Source organism: Arachis ipaensis, chromosome B2, assembly GCF_059453495.1.
Source record: "Arachis ipaensis isolate K30076 ecotype BB chromosome B2, ASM5945349v1, whole genome shotgun sequence".
In the NCBI taxonomy this organism is placed as follows: Eukaryota; Viridiplantae; Streptophyta; class Magnoliopsida; order Fabales; family Fabaceae; genus Arachis; species Arachis ipaensis.
In genome coordinates, this window is record NC_142437.1 from 109,830,788 (window position 1) to 109,850,263 (window position 19,476).

General features: G+C 34.6%; 2 protein-coding genes and 1 non-coding gene across 3 annotated transcripts; all 3 read left to right on the forward strand.

Annotated features, from left to right (window-relative positions):
- The first annotated feature begins 824 nt into the window (after positions 1-824).
- On the forward strand, positions 825-3,310 carry LOC107625759 (selT-like protein). The gene is made up of 4 exons (XM_016328464.3): positions 825-1,233; positions 1,400-1,473; positions 2,018-2,333; positions 2,933-3,310. The coding sequence occupies exons 1-4, from the start codon at positions 1,036-1,038 to the stop codon at positions 3,032-3,034; spliced, it is 690 nt and encodes a 229-aa protein (XP_016183950.1). The 5' UTR covers positions 825-1,035; the 3' UTR covers positions 3,035-3,310.
- Positions 3,311-4,439: 1,129 nt separating this feature from the next.
- On the forward strand, positions 4,440-4,512 carry TRNAA-AGC (transfer RNA alanine (anticodon AGC)). Its single transcript has one exon. It is a non-coding gene; the product is annotated as a tRNA-Ala (tRNA).
- Positions 4,513-8,629: 4,117 nt separating this feature from the next.
- Positions 8,630-13,766, forward strand: ACX4 (acyl-CoA oxidase 4). The gene is made up of 12 exons (XM_016328465.3): positions 8,630-8,844; positions 9,446-9,550; positions 9,789-9,895; positions 10,056-10,133; positions 10,213-10,336; positions 10,457-10,530; positions 10,830-10,889; positions 11,038-11,147; positions 11,794-11,953; positions 12,708-12,956; positions 13,169-13,261; positions 13,507-13,766. Exons 1-12 carry the CDS (start codon positions 8,817-8,819, stop codon positions 13,636-13,638), a joined length of 1,320 nt encoding a protein of 439 aa, XP_016183951.1. The 5' UTR covers positions 8,630-8,816; the 3' UTR covers positions 13,639-13,766.
- The last annotated feature ends 5,710 nt before the right edge of the window (positions 13,767-19,476 follow it).

A 19,476-nucleotide genomic window follows, 5' to 3' on the forward strand; every position in this document is an offset into this window, starting at 1 on the left:
TGTCCATATCCATTCAATGTCTACTCAGCATTATTCTTTCCTCCATTCAAGTACTATTGGAAAGTACAGGTATTAAAGAATGTGCGGTGCATGCTTTCCAACCTTTGAAAAAGTGAATCTTGAACTTGTATAAATAGAGGAACGAACTTAGGCTTTATACACAGTAACAATAAACAAATACAATTCTCTCTCTCTTTATTTTTAATACTTCTTTCTATCTTTATATATATATAAATCATTATTGAGCTAATTATATTAATGTTAGAGTCTTCTATTTATACATCTTTATTTTATATTTAATATATCTTTTATTTATTTTACAACAGTAGTAAAATTATTAGAAAAATTTGATCCTTAGATTTTATGGAGGTTGAAATTTTAAAATTTAATGAAACACAAGTCGGTAAATGGAATATAAATCTGAGCTGTAGATTTACGTATTTAAAAAAATTAAAAATTACAAATATGAGAATTAGATTTATATATTTTAAAATTTGATCATCTAATTTGTTGATATCTAATTTCACATCATGATAAAATACATTAAATTTAAAAATTTGTTTGGTTGAGTTTTTAAAAAATATTTTTTTTAAGTTAAATTTTTAGAAAATTTTATAAAAAAAATTAAAATAATTTTATATTTAAATATTTCACATAAAAAATTTTATTTATTATATATAAATTATATATTTTTTAAAACATATATTTTAAAAATATGTAAATTATATTTTTTTTAAAAGATATTTTTTATTTTTTAATAATTTTTTTTATATTTTTATTTTTACTATTAAAAATTTATTAATCACGTTAACTTAATGGCACTCAAACATGAGTTTTCGAAAAAAAGAAAAATTAGCCGGCGGTTAAAATCCGCTTCAACAGTGGCAACATATAAAACTCCGAAAGACAATTTACCTCGTTTGGGCTGCGAGGGTGTTAGCTAAGACAATTTCACAAAAACACCAAAACAAAACACCACTTGTTAGATCATCACATTCTGTTTCTCTCTTTCTCTCTCTTCCTCTGTTTGCAATCATGGATCGAACCCAAATTCTCCTTGTTGGGTTACCAATCTTCTTGTTCTTCTCAGATGTTTTCAACCTCTTCTCTCCTCCACCGCCTTCTAAACCAACATCACATCACCACCACCACCACCACCCCCCTTCAACTCAACCTAATAACCCTCAAACCACCACCCATATTCAGGAACCCCTCCTCGAATTCCCTACCCAGGTTCTCTTTTTTCATTTTTTATTTTCTTCATTTGCACCCCTCAATTTCCCAGTTCTAAATTTACTATTTTGTTTATATGGGTCATGCAAAGTTTTGTTCTTTTTTGTTTTTATTCTGTAAAAGATTTTTCTGATATGCTGTTTTTTTTTTCTTATTCAAAATGCAGAAACAGAGTGGTATTGGCCCAATTGGTGTTGGCAACGCTGTAAACATTGACTTCTGCACTTCATGTTCCTACAAGTTTGTCCAATTTCTAGTAGCTCTTTATTTTATTTGATCTTACTTTTTTAATTTAGTTGATGGATGATGAGTTCTAATTTAATATATGTGGGTCTTTTGGAATAAAATTGTGTGTAGATATCACTGTTTTTGGCAGCTAAATTAAGGAAAGTCTTGATGAGGTTTAGTGTTAATTATTTATTTATTAGAATCACAACATCCATTGGAAATTACTTGTCCCTAAGTTAGATTTATTTGTTTAGTGGTTATTTGAACAATTAGACGGAAAACCCTGTTCTCATTTTGACATCTTTGAAGTGTATTAAAATTCTTATTTCTTTTTTTGTGGCATTAGAATCTCCATGAGAATGTGAAAATCTAACAAATGTAAATGATCACAAAACGGACTAAACTTTGGATTTTGGATCTGATGTTCTTAACCAAGTTTTGTTAGGAGCTGCATTCATTGATAATTAGTTTAATTTGTGGAATCCACATTTTTTAAAGCATAACAAGTCCTAAACCTTAACCTTTTGGTGTGTAATATTCATGACCTTTTCCGTAGGGGAAATGCAGTAACGGTTAAGAACATGTTGGAGGCAGAATTCCCTGGGATCAATGTTGTTTTGGCTAACTATCCCGCTCCACTTCCGAAGCGACTTCTCAGCAAAGTAGTACCGGTGGTGCAACTCGGACTTATTATAACAATATCTGCAGGAGAGCAGATATTCCCAAGGTTGGGAATAACTCCTCCACCATGGTACTATTCTTTGCGTGCCAACAGGTTTGGAAGCATGGCAAGCATTTGGCTTCTCGGGAACTTCCTTCAGTCTTTCTTACAGAGTTCTGGTGCTTTTGAAGTATATTGCAATGGTGACTTGGTAAGTCCTTGGTCATGGACTTATGCTTAGTGCTTCAAATTAATTAGTATTAATTTAGTGTAAAAGTCCGTGGTTGGTACCGGAACAAAGCATCACTAGAACGAATTTGTCCACGAGGACTGAAAACCTCCGGCATAGTTCCTTAAAGTAAAAATTGTGGGTCAAATCGGTTCTATGCAGGAATAGATTAGTCTCTTACAAATGCTTCTTATCAGAAAGGACTAACTTGACCCAACATTTTTAGTTCTCAAGGACTATGCTGAAGTTCAAGCGAATCAAACTCGATAACTCATCTAAACTCATAAAACTTAGCAAACTTGATTCGTGAACTCAATTTGGAGACTTATGAGTTAACTAACCAGTTTGATAACCTTGCTAGAGGTTTTCATTTCCTATGAACGAATTTTAAACTGGTGATAGTTTTGTTAGGAATCAATAGGGGGATAATGCGATTGTTAACGATGATTGCATGTAATCTGTAGCTGCTAATGCTAACAGGAAACACATCAAGTAATATAGAACTATGAAAGCAGTTAGGTTCATAGCATATTAAACTTCTCATACTTTCCATGATGATCTTGTTTCTTTGAACATCTTAGATTTTCTCCAAGCTGCAGCAGAAGAGGTTCCCTGGTGAAATTGAGTTGAGGGACCTTGTTAGCAGAAGAATAGCGAATCCACGATACGTCAACGGTATTTAAGGTTCTGTCTGGCCGTAAGACCGTCAGGTAGCGGATTGCCGGAGGTACCAGAAAAGATGTTAGGTTCAACAAAGTTTCCAGACACGAATTCGAGCATACAAACTGGATGCTAACTGAATGCTACAGAGATCATAATTTTTTTAGTCTTTTTGTAATTTGTGTTATGTATACACTGTAAGCCTCTAAGGCAAATAATTGATTCAGAATAATCAGAAATCATTGGTTTTAGTTTTTCACGTAGTTTTCAACTTTTTATAATATGTTCTCAGTTTTGAACCCTCCCCGTTACAAAACTTGTTAGTATATGCAGTCAGATATGCACTCTTTGGTGATTGCAACTTCAATAGTTATTTCAGTTAACTTTATAAAAAGCTGTTTTGAACATGGAAGTTTTAACCATAATAAAATTAAGAATTTATTTGAGTGGGTTTTTTTTTTTTTTAAATTAAGTGAATTTTTTAAAAGATTTTATAAAAAAAGAAATGTTATTTGATGTTTGGATATTTTTTGTAATAAATTTTTTTTATCTATTAATTATGTTTGAATATAATATAAAAATATATTTTTATCTTAAGATATTTTTTTAAAGTAAAAAAGATATTTTAAAAAAAATGTAAATGATAATTTTTTTTAAAAAGATGTTTTTTATTTTCTAATATTTTTTTTTACTATTAAAAATTTGTTAGACACACTAAAAATTAAAAAAAAAAACAACTTTTCAAACAAGTGCCAAAAAGTTATTTGGAATGAGTTTCTGGAGTTGATATTGAATCACTTGAACGTTTTAAATCTTTCCTAATCTTAAAAATACTATATACTCACATGGAATTGATATACACATCCTAATTGAGTTAACAGTCAAAATAGTCCCTCAAATTTGCATAATTATAATCGTTCTTGAACATCTATTGCACAAATAAGACTATTATCTTTAAAAAAAGTTTAGAAAACCAACTATAACTATAGTCAACTCATACCAACTTTTATTTTTAGTTTTGAAATTCAAAAAACTAAGATAATGGATTTTTTTTTTATAATAAGCCCCTTTTTCAATTAGTTGGCTTGGTTCCCTAGCAGAACCATCTAACGGCATCATAGAGAATATGTAGCAATGTTTCTCATCTAAAGACAAGCCTCTCAGCATTTAGCAACAGGTAAAACTAGAAGCCATAGGCAGAGTTCAATCAATACAAGGAAATTAGGAAGAGTCCTAACTCCTTTAGTCTAACAATCTAACAACATATTAAATATTGCTGACTAACTACGAGTCAAAAATAATAAATTATGCTAGCAGTTTAGTATTCTTCAAGAGAATCTGAAACCAGAAGGGAACAAAGTAAATGCTTATTTTAACTGCTCAATTTTAAATAACAATTTTAATAAGTGGCAAAGAAAATTGCAACACGGGGATGTAGCTCAGATGGTAGAGCGCTCGCTTAGCATGCGAGAGGTACGGGGATCGATACCCCGCATCTCCATTTTTTAATATTTTTCTGCTTCTTTTGTTGACACGTTTCTTTTCATGTTTATCCAATCCAATTTGGCCCAAAACTTGATGTGGATTGAGGACTACCAATTTTTAGTTTTTTACCTTAATCTTGCACTTTCTATAAATTATTCTAAGGTTAAATATTTCTTTTCACTTTTAAAATTTATATTAACTTATTATTTTGAATGATAAATACAAAAATTTATTGACAATAAATATAGAAATTTTACGACTATCAATACAAAATGTTTTAAAGATAAACAAATAACTTTTTGAAGGAAAATATAAGAAGAAAATACATAAATCTTTTTACGATAAAGCACAAAAGTTTTATGACATGTGCTATTTAAGTTACATTTTTATATTATTCGACTAAAATTTTTATATTTTTCAATTAAAATTTGTATGTTTTTTTTTTTGTGTTATTCAACTAAAAAGTTCGCACCATTTAAAACAACTTATATGTTATTCAGCCAAGTTTTTTTTTGTTTGATTAAAATTTATGTATTATTCTTCTATATTATTTAATTAAAATTTTTTTATGGTTTAATATAATTGTATTTTTTAACTATTTTTTTTTATTTTTTCTATGCTATTTTTTTATAATGTTATATAATTCAACTTAAAATCTAATTTTTTTGAATAAAATATTTTATTAATGACATATTTAAACAAAACAAATAAAATAAAAAGAGATTTTTTTGGTATCTAAATAGATGAACATTTGAAAAAGAATAGAATTTAGAAATAAGAAATAGAAAATAAAATCATCATGAAAAGAAGAAGAGAGAGAAAAAAAAAGATGAAAAGAGAAGAGAAAAAAAAGAAAAGAAATAATATATTTAGATGAAGAGAATAGAAGGAAAAAAAAATACAATGTATAAGAAGAGAAAGAAAAGAAAAGGAGAATGAGGTCCATACTTTAGAGAAATTTGAGAAAAGTGAGGTTCTAACACGATAAGATTCGAAACTGCGAATATGAAAGATGATCTGGATCGTATTTACTGTTTGGACGGAGTTGTTCATATTGCTCGTAGCATCAATGAAAAGGTTAGTAAATAATTTTTTTTCTTTGAGATAGATTAGAAATGTTAGCAATATTAAGTCGCTTAGAGCCTTAGAGTATTTGATTATAATCGTTAGTTAGAATTTTTAAACTTAGGTATAAATGTTAGTTACAATAGTGACTTAGAATTTTCTTAGAATTTTAAAACTACAAATATTAGTTAGAGTAGTGATTAAAAATTGTTAAAATTTTTAAATTATAAATGTTAGAATGACTAGTGACTAGAAGTTTTCTTAAAAGTTATTTAAGTTAAAAATGTCAGCAACAATTGTTTTATATTTTATATTAATTTTTTTCAGTATTGCTTGTGTTTGGTAAATTTAGATTTAGTGAGGATTTAATTTTTATGAATACGGTTAATGTATTCTAAGATGATAATTTTGGCTATTGATATTTATTCCAATAGGACATGCATAATTTAAAATTCATTTAATGTATTGTATTGTATTGTTAATTATTATGGTTCTTAGAAAATATTTTTTTTTATCATTATGCAGCTCGCCTGATGTATTACCAACAAGGTATGTCCCTATACGATAGGATCATATCGTACTTGCAAATGGCCGAATTATACCATCTTATAAGACTCAACGACTACTGGCTTAGGTTGGATGAGCCATTAGTCAGTGTATTCGTAGAGGATAGCGTCCGAAAACGCATACTTTTCATATGTCGTTCGGAGAATGCACAATTACGCTATAGGATGTAGCATACCAGTTAGACCTCCCGACTGACAGTGACTATGTTAGTGGATGTCTGACGGACTTTGAGAGGTACATTGAAGGTGGCCGACTTGCATGGACTTGGTTCGAGGAGCTATTGAGTGTCTTACCTCCTGCGGACTATATCGACAAGTTCACTATGAGTTGTACTTAGATGTAGGATATATTCAGTGAGCTTCCTTAGGACGCAGACGAGGAAACAGTGAGGAGGTATGCGAGGGCGTATATCATGATGTTATTATCAACTCATCTTGTTGGGAACAAGTCTGGTACACATCTTCACATCCAGAGGCTACCGTACGTAGCTAGGTTAGAGAATATGGGCAGATACAATTGGAGGCCTGCTGCTCTTGCGTGGTTATATTGATGCATGTGCGTGTGGCTAACAGAAACATCGTAAAGTTGGTTGGTCCACTGTAGCTCCTTCAGTCATGGATCTTCTGGTGTTTCTTGAGTTTAAAGCCTCATAGGTTTGACGCATTTCAATGGCCGTTGGCATCGAGGTACTTATGTGTAAATATGTTATGTTAATTAAATATGTTTTCCATATATTACCATTGTTGAACTAATGTATCTCATGGCAAGTGGTCAGGATATTATCCAACATTGAGCGAAAGGGCCTAGAGTGGCGCATTGGAGGTTGAGGATAGATTTACTGCAGGTCAAGAATGTGAGTATTACTGTAGTTTTATTGAACGTCAGTTAGTCTGATTTTTAATGTCGAATTATGATCTTTATAAATAATTTCTCTTTAACAGTTCACATGGATGCCTTATAGTGCACTAGAGGTTCAAAGTCAGATTCTACATCCGGGAACCCATGCTGTGTCATAGCCTCCAAATCTAAAGTCGAAAAGTGTAGGGGGTATTACTGAGTTCCCGAGCTTGATGCTCCATCACTCCCAAATGAAATACTCCTTCCTAGATCATCATCGCTATCCTCATCAATAATGGCAGGCTCCACATTATCATCATCCTGCAGTACATCTTTCACGGCATTTGGTTCTCCAACCTCCCGAGAAACTAGATCATAACAGGAATATCTGCCATCACAATAACAAACTCATCGAAAGATCGATTATCACCAATTTCTATATTATCATCGCGGTTTAGATCAGATGCGAAGGACAAAGATGCCACTAAAATTGCCGCAGGTGCAATTACAAGCACATATGAAGAGGCAATAACAGAGGTTGGACTAGAGGCTACTGTCATTGCTTTTGATTAATTATTCCAATTCGATTCTACATTGCTACTAAACTAGAGACCACATCCCCAAACTTGGCCAATAATTCATGGGTTCTCACCTCGAAAAACTGACGATGACAGTGAAACAAAACTTGCAAATCATCATCACTGTCTATTACAAAAGAGTTGTACTTCACCCCATCTCGAACAACAGAAATTGAAATTCTATAAATAACTTCTCCACTCGTTTCATGCCATGCAGTCAATTTTATTCCCTCTTTCATTTTTTCCTTAATTGTCCCTCTGGGATGCACAAAAACTAAAAAACTATCTAAACTAGCCATTGTGAATTCCACTCTAATAAATACCTAACGTTCTGATCGTATTTATATAGAATATATTCCTTTGTAAATCGAATTAATTTAATTCGATTTATACAGTTACAACTGTGTATTAGTAAATCGAATCAATTAGATTCGATTTACTTTGGGTGCATCAAAAGAAGTAAATCAAAACAACTTGTTTCGAATTATGTCACGAACACTAATTCTTACTAAATCGAATAAAATGAATTCGATTTACATAGACTTGTTGTAACACTAGCTAAATCAAATAAAATGCATTCAATTTACATAGAATTCTTGTAAATCGAATTAAGTAGCTTCAATTACATAATTTTATTACCAAAACAAGACATACATATAAACTATTTTATTTTAGAATATTAGTGTAATATTAGAATTCATTTGATTTATTTATGTCATTTATCCTATTAATTATTTTTTGTAATGTATTAATAGTGTAATAGCAATATAATAAAAAAAATATGTATAGATCAATAGAATTTATTGTTTTTGACTATTATTTTTAATTATTAATTTAATTTTTTTAATTTAATAATTCATCTATATATTTTTAATATATACTTTCAAATATTAAAAATTAATTAATATAAAAAATAATAAATTTTACTGATACAATAACTAATTACCTTAAAGTCTAAACCATTATTAGCAAAAAATTAGAGAGTCAAACTTTGGACAAAACCACATGGCACTTTTTGGTTAACCGACAAAAATCCAAGTAGGCGCTAGTGTGGGTAAAAGATTGTAGGACTAGTAGCCTTATAATAATCCAAACCAGTATTAATGACGTGGAAGGTGGATACCACATTGAGTTGCGTGCCGTTCCCTCCATTTTTCTCTATTTGTTAATAAACAAAAACAAGTAAACTAATTGCATTTTTTATTTTTCTTCTTCCCATCACTCTTGTTCACTTCTTCTACTTCCATTTCCCTTTCACCTTCGCATCTCCACCATGGCAATCCACTCTTCTTCCAATCAAGGTTTGCTTCTTCCTTCAACGTTCCATTTCCTTATATATGTTCCGTGCGCTATTTCACCGAGTTCGGATCACTCTGATTTTCAGCTTCATTCGTGATCTCGTTTTTCAGATCATAATATCTGGATTATTTACATGATTTGATTTTATTATTGTTCTAAGATATTTTTGCTGGTCTTTCTTCGTAATAAATAAAGCTCAGATTTTGATTATAGCAGTAAACATTTTGGGATAACATAATTAAGCTAACCTAAATTCACGTTTACGTTGGTAGAGTTCAATTCGTGGTATGGAAAGGTAAATTAAATATTAACAAATAAAAACACTGTCTGGTTTTGGAAGGGATTACCTTGGTATGTATTTTGTCAAAATTTTTAATTTAATTTTCTTGTAGAAGAACAGTATGTTAGTGTGTTCCTTCGCAAGCAATTGAAAATGTATGAATTTTGATTTGATTGGTGTATTTGATATTTACTAAAAATTATGTATACTTTGCTTTGGTTTATGCTGATGACTTACACCTTATCATATGATTATTCTGATTTTGTTAGATAGTCTGTCCACTGGTTTACTGCAATTGAATGAACAGTTTTTTATTCTTTCAGATGATTCTAGCAAAAGGGCGATGCCGTCCTATTTCAATTTACCGCCACTGGATGTTTCTAATGCATTTCCACAAGCAACACCAGCGTCTGTATTTCCTCCTTGTGGTAAGAAATTTATGTGATAGGTTAGGTCATTGTATAAGGAATCAGGTTGCTTTTGAAGCTTTAGCTGGATTAGGTCATTGCATATAGTTTAGTTTTGTTCTGTAACTTAGTTATTCTTTCATATTTCACAACTTGGTAAGATTATATTTTTGTAATTATTTAATTATTTTGACTGAAATGAGATATGCTTCAGGAACTCACTTCCATTTTTATCTGTCATGTTGTTTGAAAATTACAGCTTCAGATTATTTTCAATTCGATGACTTATTGACACCAGAGGAGCAGGCAGTTAGGAAGAAAGTAAGAGAATGTATGGAAAAAGAAATTGCACCAGTAATGACTGAGGTATGTTTCTGTGATGCTTTTTCTCTTTAGATGGAAATGATTACCATGTGAATTTCTTCTTCTTCCCATTACGTTTTCTCTTTCCTTATCAAAGCTCACTATCTTGATTCTGTTAATTTGATTTTTATTTGTTGTTTTGTCTTGTTTTTGTTTCTTCTAGTACTGGGAAAAGGCCAAGTTCCCATTTCAGTGTATACCAAAACTTGCTGCATTGCGTCTCGCTGGTGGAACAATCAAGGTTTTCTTTGTACTTCTCTGTATATGTTTTTGGATACTACAAATGGTGAATGGAGTTCTTAGCAAGCTTTTATTCCCAGGGCTATGGTTGTCCTGGCCTTTCTATTCTTGGTAGTGCTGTAGGTACTGCTGAAGTTGCAAGAGTTGATGCAAGCTGTTCAACTTTTATTTTGGTTCATTCATCCTTAGCAATGCTTACTATTGGTAAAGCACTTATCTTTCTTTGACAAGTTTCTAATATTTATTGTTTAATTTATATTGGACTGTTTTCTGCCAATTGTTCCTGTGCTCATATTTTATAATTTTGATCAATTGTTATATTAGCATTGTGTGGATCAGAAGCCCAGAAGCAAAAGTATCTACCTTCTTTGGCACAGTTTCAAACTATAGGATGCTGGGTAAGTTGACTTCCTTGGTATTTCATCTGTTGAATTTGTAGAACGGAGAAGAGCAAGCATGGGTGTATTGCTTTGGGTGCTTCTTGCACTCAACATACTGATATAATATATATATATGGTGAAATATAGAGTTTTTTTAACAAGAAAAATAATAAAGTCTTTAGCTATTCCCCATGATTCCTATTGTTACAATGCCACGATTTGAATTATTTCCCTTGCTATGTAATTACTGTGGTAATTAAAACATTGTCATTGTGCTGAGTTTACGCTTCTGAGATAAGTTATTTTCTTAACATTAGGGTTTGACTGAGCCCGACTATGGAAGTGATGCCAGTGCTTTGAAGACTACAGCAACAAAGGTGTGATACCTTGTGTACAACTTGTTTACCAATTGCTTCTCAAGGAAGATGCATTAGCATCTCTTTGATTTTTAATCAATCATATTTCAATTATACTGTAGTTCAATAATGCTGATAGTATAGTGTTGGTTTGTTTTGAAATGATCAGGTTGAAGGAGGTTGGATCCTAGATGGCCAAAAGCGGTGGATAGGAAACAGTACGTTTGCTGATATATTGGTTATCTTTGCTAGGAATACCTCTACAAATCAGATAAATGGGTATTTGATATTTATCCTTACCTTCATTGTTTGAAAAATGTGTACATTGTATTTAATATAAAGGCTGCAGAAGACCAAAGAAAAAAAAAAAAAAACGAGAGGGAATCAGTGCAATGATTTAACTTAGAATGTTAACTGAATGCATGCTTGTTGCGACATATAAAGTTCAGACATACACAAAAGGACAATTGAAGAATGTGTCTAGGTCAAGACAGAAGTTTAATTACTGACAATAACGTGTTAATAGGCTTAAATGTCACTAATATAGCCTATGAAAGCATTATAGGGAGCATATCAAATGGGAGTAGTTAACCATATCAATGGAGTAAATATTGACTATCAGATTTGACATGAATGATCATATTTATCGAAACATAAAGTTAGTACCCTTTTTAAATTATCATCTTTCTTGTAAATAATGTTTCATCTTAATCATCAATATTATACATGAGCAGAGAAGGATGTCGGTGTCAAAATGAAAGTTTAAATCAGTCTCCACTATATGTTAATAGACCTGAAAGTCCTACTAATATATATGCCCTCAGGCCTTTTTTTTTTTTTTTTTTTTTTTTTTTTTTTTTTAATTTATCCTCATGTATTCAGCGTCACATGACATCTTTTTACATGTTTGTACCTAAACATTCAGATATATTGTAAAAAAGGATGCACCTGGTTTAACCGTCACCAAAATAGAGAATAAAATTGGACTCAGGATTGTTCAAAATGGAGACATTGTTATGAAGAAAGTTTTTATCCCTGATGAGGACAGATTAACAGGGGTCAACTCTTTTCAAGACACAAACAAGGTGTGATTATGTGGTGTTTCTGGATTGTTCTTTTAATAATTCCATATATAGGTATTGTTGATGAAACTTATATTACTTGAGTGAAGCATTATATATATTTCATTCTTGGTTCCTGTTATCTTTTTAGGCAGCTGCTATACTATTGTAGTTCTATGCAATTTCATTAGGTGTTACTCCCTTAGTTCTCAAATAAGTGTCCACTTAGCAAATTAATATAATATTACTGTTTTCTTCCCATTCATATCCCCAAATTAATGAATGAGAGAATAAATTAGTAATGTAATTAAAGAGAGTAATTATTTCTGTCCAGGGAAGTTTGTAACTTGTTAACTTCCATAGCTACAATACATTTATATCATTATCTTAATTCAAGCGAAAATTTAAAAGTTGACATTCATTAATTGAGTCAAAATAATAATTTTTTATTTTCTGTTATCCTCCATTAATACTGGATTTATGAAACCAGAAAATTTAAATGGCGTAATTATGAGATTGTAGACTGATCAGACATTGGAATTAATTCCATTGTTAATCACAAATAGTTTATTTTTCTTATGCAAGCAAGTTACTTCCCCATGCGTCAGATGAAATCATATATTTGTTTCTTGATGAATACTTTTGTTGCTTCACATGTACTGGAAATAACAAAGTAAAAGTGATATATAGAGTATCTTTCTCTATGCATACTGAACTATATGCAGTTGCAACCCCATGAGTTAGATGTTGCTCATTTGTTTTGGCTCCCTTAAAACAGGTACTTGCTGTCTCACGTGTAATGGTTGCTTGGCAACCAATTGGCATATCCATGGGAATCTATGATATATGTCATAGGTATTTAAAGGAGAGGAAACAGTTTGGAGCACCATTAGCAGCTTTCCAGATCAACCAACAGAAACTTGTTCAGATGCTTAGCAATGTTCAAGCCATGTTTCTCGTTGGTTGGCGCCTTTGCAAATTGTACGAGAGTGGTAAAATGACTCCTGGACATGCAAGCTTGGCCAAGGTAATTTCTTATGATTCATTTTGTAACTTCTTTCTGCTCTCCCTAAATTTTAAACCAAGTAAGCATACGACAAAAGTTCGCTATTGTGATTGGAGATACCAAAGCCTGATAAACCCCTACAAGAATCCCATACTCAAGTTTGGGAGTTGATCTGTATACCTTGCAATCGGATTGATTGAAGCATGTTAATGAATATTGGCATATCTTTTCAGTCATGGATCACCTTGAGAGCAAGAGAAACAGCTGCTCTGGGACGAGAATTACTTGGTGGCAATGGAATATTGGCCGATTTTCTTGTCGCCAAGGTATGCATAGTTCTTGATTCAAGATTTCTTATGTTGAAACTACATTCTAATGTAATGAATGAGTTAAAGATGGGAACTTTATAATGATCAAAATGCTCTTTGCTCCATTCTGTAGTGGAAGCTTTATTAAGTTATGTAATTGAGTTAGAATTAATATAGTTGAATTAAAAAAGAGAATAAATAGTATTGTCTAGTAGCACTCTAAGTTCCAACTAAATATTTGGCTTGTTTTCATTTTGTTGCAGGCATTCTGCGATATAGAACCTATTTATACGTATGAAGGTACATATGACATCAACACTTTGGTTACTGGCAGGGAAGTTACTGGTTTTGCTAGCTTTAAGCCTGTTATTGCCCAAAAGAGAAGCCGATTGTGAAAAATATAAAAGTTGTTCCTTGTTAAACTTTGTCAATGTGTTTGTTCAATGCTTTGTATTTGATAAAACAAGGTTTCAATAATTATGAAAAATGTTCGTATAAGCCACGGCACAGTGAAAAAAAGAAATCCTAGACACGTATTATTGATGTCATTGGATCGTAGATGTGCTCTCTATTGTGGAATTCCGGGGCACTGCCCTACAATATAGGGGAACTGGTTTGGTATTTGCAAATTGTCACATTCATTGACTAATCTCGTAGTTGAAGGCCCTTTCGGCCTCTCCCATAGCTTGATTTCTTCATGGTTTTAAGACAAACTAGTGGATGGACCACAAAGGATGTTTACCATGATGTGAACCTAACTGAAGGAAGGGTCCTAAAATTGAAAAAATAAATATTTTGCTGCGGCAACCATCGACCGAGGGGTGGCAATGGCAATAGGTAGGGTTTAGACCAAATTCTAATCATATCCATGGGTTGATTTTTGAACTAAAACTTAACCAAACTTTATCTAAGGGTTTATAACATACCAATCCTAACCATATGCGTTCTTAACTCGTGGGTCATGAAAATTACAATATTCAATAATCTAATGAGATTTTGGGATTGTAATTTGGTATTCATATATCAATAAATAGATTTGGCTTTTATATAAACAAAAGTGGTAAATTTTCAATTGAAGATTTTGACTTGGTAATTAAAAGTTTTTTTTTTATATATAAATGCATTCTTAGTTCGACACTTACTCTACCACTCCTATATCAACCATGTAAAAAGGCACAAAATTGTTACACACTGTTCCGAGGGTTATCTAAAACTGTAAGTCGATTTCGGACGAGATCTTCTGTATTGGTCGGAGATGACGTGTCCGGCTAGTGGGTGGCGGCCGGAGCTGTCGTGTCCGACTTGTTGGACTAGCTGCACTGCTGATCCTTGGTCACCGGAGGGTGGGGGTACCTGCAAGGGACTCCGATGCTTAAGTTAGCAAGGGTATTGAGCAGGTTTTTAGTAGAATCAGAGTATGAGTTATACTTGGGTGCTCCAGTGTATTTATAATAGCGTGGGCTGACCTTTTTAGATAAGATAAGTTAGTTATCTTTATCTTATCTTATCTTTGGGTAAGGTCAGCTTATCTTCAAGGGAACCGCCTTTATCTCTATGGGCTTGGACTGCCTTTGGATTTGGGTCGTGTTCCTCTATTTGGGCCCTTTACTGGGCTTTCCTAGCAGTTTGGCCGAGTTCTTTGAGAAGAGGTCGGATAGTCGGATCTGTCGAGGTCGGTCGCCTTGTCGCTAAACATCCCGGGTCGGGTAGCTCGACTCAGGGTATGAACAGTGCCACTGCTCGAGCTCGGTCTTTCTTTTTGAGGTCGAGTCTCAGTCTTTAGGACTTCGATCCTTTCTCTGGTGAAGCCGAACTCGAGCATTTGTCGACTTCTTTCTTTGTAGAGTCTTCTTTTTTTGAATGTAGAACATTTTCTTCTAAAAGCGCGCGCTTTTGTATTAGCACTCTGTTCTTGGGAACGTGCAAGGGTTTTAATACCTTCATTAATTGTTTTTTAATGCTCCGTTTCCCTTGGCCCATTTATTTTGAATTTTACACACACAAACGGTTTCTCTTCTTTGTTATTCTTTGTAACTTCCCCCTTTACTCTCTCGCTTTCCGTTTTTGCCTAAATTTTGCATTTCTTGCGTTGCGGCGTCATTCGGCGATTTTCTGGGCGACTCCGTCTTTCCATCTTCAATCTCCTTCGAAGCTTCTTCCTTCGTTCAGGTTGGTTTTTCTTTCTTTGTGCTTCTTTTTGCTTTTGGCTTTTGATAGGGTTTTGATTTTTCTCTTGACGTCTAAGTCTTTTCGTATCACTGTGCGCCTGCTTGTTTACTGTTTGAGGGTTTTCTCTTGCTTTTGAAATGGTCCCTTTGCTCACATTGCTTGTTTTCTCGAAAGATTGTTCCTTTTTGTCATGCTGATAGCTTTTGCTGATGAATTCTATGTAAGATAACGATTATTTCTTCGTGTTCTTTTGCTTATTCTGGGGGATTTTTATTTCTCTGAAAAAGGTGGCGTCTTTGATGACTTCTTCTTGATATGTTTTGCTATTTTGCTTGCTGATAAGCTAAGACTGCGAATTTGGAAGGTAGCTATTTCAGTTTTGTCTGATTTGTAGCTTTTCTGGAATGCTGCTTTCTTTTTCACTTTAGAGAGGGTTTTGCTCTGCGTTAGTTTTGTAGGTTTTTCTGAATCTTTGTTCCCTGACTGCCTCCAAAGGATGTCCCTGGACCTTCTGTGTGGGTCCTGGGGTTTTTCTTTTGTTGTTTGTGCCGTCTGAATCATACTAGCCGAGTTGTTTTGTCCTTCGTCTGAGATGTTTTTTAGTAATTCGATCTTTTTTTCTTGTTGTAGGATTAGTTTGCCTCATGTCTTCTCGCAAAAATATTGTTGAGACGTCTTCCCAAGTCCCTAAGGGCATGGCTGATTGGGTGGATTCTATGGTTCTTCTGTGTGTTTCGTTGGTTGACTCTGAGTTTTGTCAGCAACTTAGGCAATTTCATAAGATCTGTGGTAGTGTTGGTGATGAAAAGAACTATGAGCTTGTATCTCCGAGTTCTGAGGAGAGGGTCTGTTTCTCTACCCGAATTGCTGGAGAGCGCCCTTTTTTCTATGCCTACGACTTCTTTTTTAGTCAAATGAATATCACTCTTCCTTTTACCGATTTTGAGACCAACCTGTTATGGTCCTGTAATGTTGCTCCGTCCCAACTTCACCCCAATTCCTGGGGTTTCATAAAAATCTTTCAATTGTTGTGTCATGGATTTGGTATTCCTGCTTCACAATCCCTTTTCTTTTATCTCTTTGTTTTGACAAAGCCTGGGGTAGTTAAGAAGAAAGTCGCTTCGGTTTCTTTCCGAGCTTCCAAGGAAAAAAGGTTTTCTCCATGTTTGATGAATCTTTCCGTGACTTTAAAAATTACTTTTTTAAGGTCCGAGCTGTTGAAGGAGCTCGGCCCTTTTTTCTGGATGAAAATGATGAGCCCGCCTTTCCCTTGGAATGGCAAAAGGATGTGAGGGTATCTAGATATACATGGGAAATGTTGGATGAGGCTAAGCAAGCTTTCGTGACTGTTCTGGAAGAAAACTGGGGGCAGCCTCCCCATCTCGACACAAAGAAATTTTTAACCAACCCCTCTCTCCTCTGAACTGAGCTGGGTAGTGGTCAATTTTTTTATTCTCCTCTTTTGTCTGCTCCCCTATTTTTTGCAAGCTCTTTTCTGATTTGTGACTTGGTTCCTTACTGTTGTGTTTTGCTTGCAGAGATGATTAAAAATAATGAATCTATTGAGGCCTTCAAAAGGGCAAGGAAGGCTTCTGCAGCCCAAAACGTCTCGGCCAAGGCGGCCGGGGAGGGGTCGACCCAGGTTCAGTCGAAGCCGGCCGTACCGATCTCACCGGGGGCGAGAAAGGTAATCCCTACTCCCCGGGTTCGTTTGGTCGATCCTCCACAAGCTTCTGTGGCTACTTCTGGTGCTCCTCCAAACAAAAAACAGAAGACAACTGAGCCTTTTAACCTTGATGCCCCTGACTTTGATGCGGTTGAGTTTGTTGATCAGCAGATTGATCCTTATGGTACCATCCCTACTGACGACGTCTCTCTTCTTTGCCATTTAGACTTCATAACTCGGAGCAGCATAAAAATGGCACATATGGGAGCTGCTATGTACCGTACTGTCCAAGATCTTCCCCTTCATGCTACTAAAGCCTTTATGGAAGAGGCTAAGCGGGAGTTTGATAGAATGAAAGGTTTGAAGGAGGAGCTTCAAGTGAAGGTGGCCAAGCTGGAGAAGGAGTTGGAGGGCGAGAAGGCAAGTTCTGTTGCTTTGGCGGCTTCTGTGAGGTTGGCTGAAGACACGGCATTGAGGCACAAGGACAACTATGTCACATCCTACCGTGAGGTAATGCGTCTCAGGGAAGAGTTGGAGTCTGCCCGGGTTGACTATGCCGAACTCCAGGGTCACCTTGTAGGCAACGTAAATGCTGCTTATGAGAACCTGAAGGAGCAAGTTCGAGTTCTTGCTCCCGAAGTCAACCTTACTCTCTTTAGTCTGGACAATGTCGTGAAGGAAGGCAAGATTGTCCCTGACGACCTTGATGACGACGATGTTGAACCTCTGCCTGTGCCGGTTACCAAAGCCACTGTTGTGCCGACTTCTTCAGCTCCTCCTGCTGGGGTTAGTCATCTCGAGCCCGAGCCTGATTGTCAGATATTAAATCGAGACGATGGAACGGTGGATGCTGTGCCCCTCCAGATTCGTCCTCCTTCGCCCCATGTTGATGCAGCTTCTGGGAAACCTCTGGATCCTCTTTAGTTATTCTTGGTATATTTGTGTATGGCCCTGTCTGTGGGCTTTTGAACTATTTTTTTTTTTGTAAATGGTATTTTGCTGACTGTTGACACTCTCTTGGTTGCTTGTTTAGCAACTTTATTTTAAAAAACAAAGCAATTTCCAAGCTTTTGGGGCTGATTTTGGTGGCCTCTGAAGCTTGCCGTTATTATAGCTAGCAGTTTTTATATCATGTCTGTCTGCACTCGTCTTGGCACTTTTCTAGTTTTTTTGGGAGTGTTGAAACTTTTCGTTGTCTGACCTCTTTGGGTTGGCTTGGTTCTTTTGCCTGATGTCATTTTCATCAATTCGTTTTGTTTGGACTTTGTTCAGGAATTTTCTTTGTATAACGTTGAGGTCGCCGATTTCATTATGTCGGTTTTGTCCGAGCTGTTGTTGATAATCCTCTTTTTTGGACCCCTTTTTAGGTCTCTTTCAAGGATTATTTTTGTAGCTTTATGTTTTGGACCGACTTCTTCGCGTCGGGTCCTTCTGAGTTATTTTGTAATCCTCTTTCTTGGACCTTGTTCAGGTCTCTTTCAGGGATTACTTTTATAACTTTTATGTTTTGGGCCGACTTCGTCATGTCGGGCTCTTCTAAGTTATTTTTGTAATCCTCTTTCTTGGACCTTGTTCAGGTCTCTTTCAGGGATTACTTTTATAACTTTTATGTTTTGGGCCGACTTCGTCATGTCGAGCCCTTCTAAGTTAAAGTAATCCTCTTTTATAGGGTTGGCCAGACCTCTTTCCAGGGTTTACTTATAATTTGGTTTGACTTGGTCCGGCTTCTTAACGTCGGCCAGTCTTTAAGTTATTATTTAGCAATCCATTAAGACCTCGTCAGGTCTTTTCTCCGGATCACTTTTGATAACTTCTTGCATTATTCTGTTTTCATCTTTGCCGATTTGTAGAAGGTGAGTTCAATCCTTGTTTAGTCGACCTTGAGATGAATTTGGTTTTCATCTCTGCTGGTCTTTATCGTGATCGTGCAGTGAATTTTATTTTCACTTTCTGCCGATCTGTTGCTTTATAATCGTGCGATAAATGTTTCAGATTTAATGCGTCTTGAAAACTTGTAGAACATCTAACATATTTTATTTAAAAGAAAATGCAAATATGTACATGTGGAGTTTTTATCCTTTTAAGTAGGTTAATTTGTGGATCTCAACTTGGTGCCTCGTTAAAAAACCTTTTCAGGAAAAAGAGTACACCTTATGCTGATATCCCTTACCATTCCTAGCCATAGTACCTTCTTAGGTTGCAGGCGTGCCATGACCTGGAAAGCTCACGCCCCTCAAGTTCGGACAGTCTGTAGTAGCCCTTCCCAAGTACTTCTATGACTCGGTAGGGTCCTTTCCAGTTTGCTGCCAGCTTTCCTTCTCCGGGTCGAGTTGTTCCGATATCATTTCATATTAGGATAAGATCATTCTCAGCGAAACCTCTTGGCACTACCTTTTGA

Bases quoted from the DNA above. Each gene is read 5' to 3' on its own strand.
- ACX4 (XM_016328465.3), top strand. From the start codon at position 8,817: ATGGCAATCCACTCTTCTTCCAATCAAG. The intron at 10,531-10,829 runs GTAAGTTGACTT...TCTTAACATTAG, and splicing joins TTCAAACTATAGGATGCTGG to GGTTTGACTGAGCCCGACTA. The intron at 13,262-13,506 runs GTATGCATAGTT...ATTTTGTTGCAG, and splicing joins CCGATTTTCTTGTCGCCAAG to GCATTCTGCGATATAGAACC.
- LOC107625759 (XM_016328464.3), top strand. From the start codon at position 1,036: ATGGATCGAACCCAAATTCTCCTTGTTGGGTTACCAATCTTCTTGTTC. The intron at 1,474-2,017 runs GTTTGTCCAATT...CCTTTTCCGTAG, and splicing joins TGCACTTCATGTTCCTACAA to GGGAAATGCAGTAACGGTTA. The intron at 2,334-2,932 runs GTAAGTCCTTGG...TGAACATCTTAG, and splicing joins TATATTGCAATGGTGACTTG to ATTTTCTCCAAGCTGCAGCA.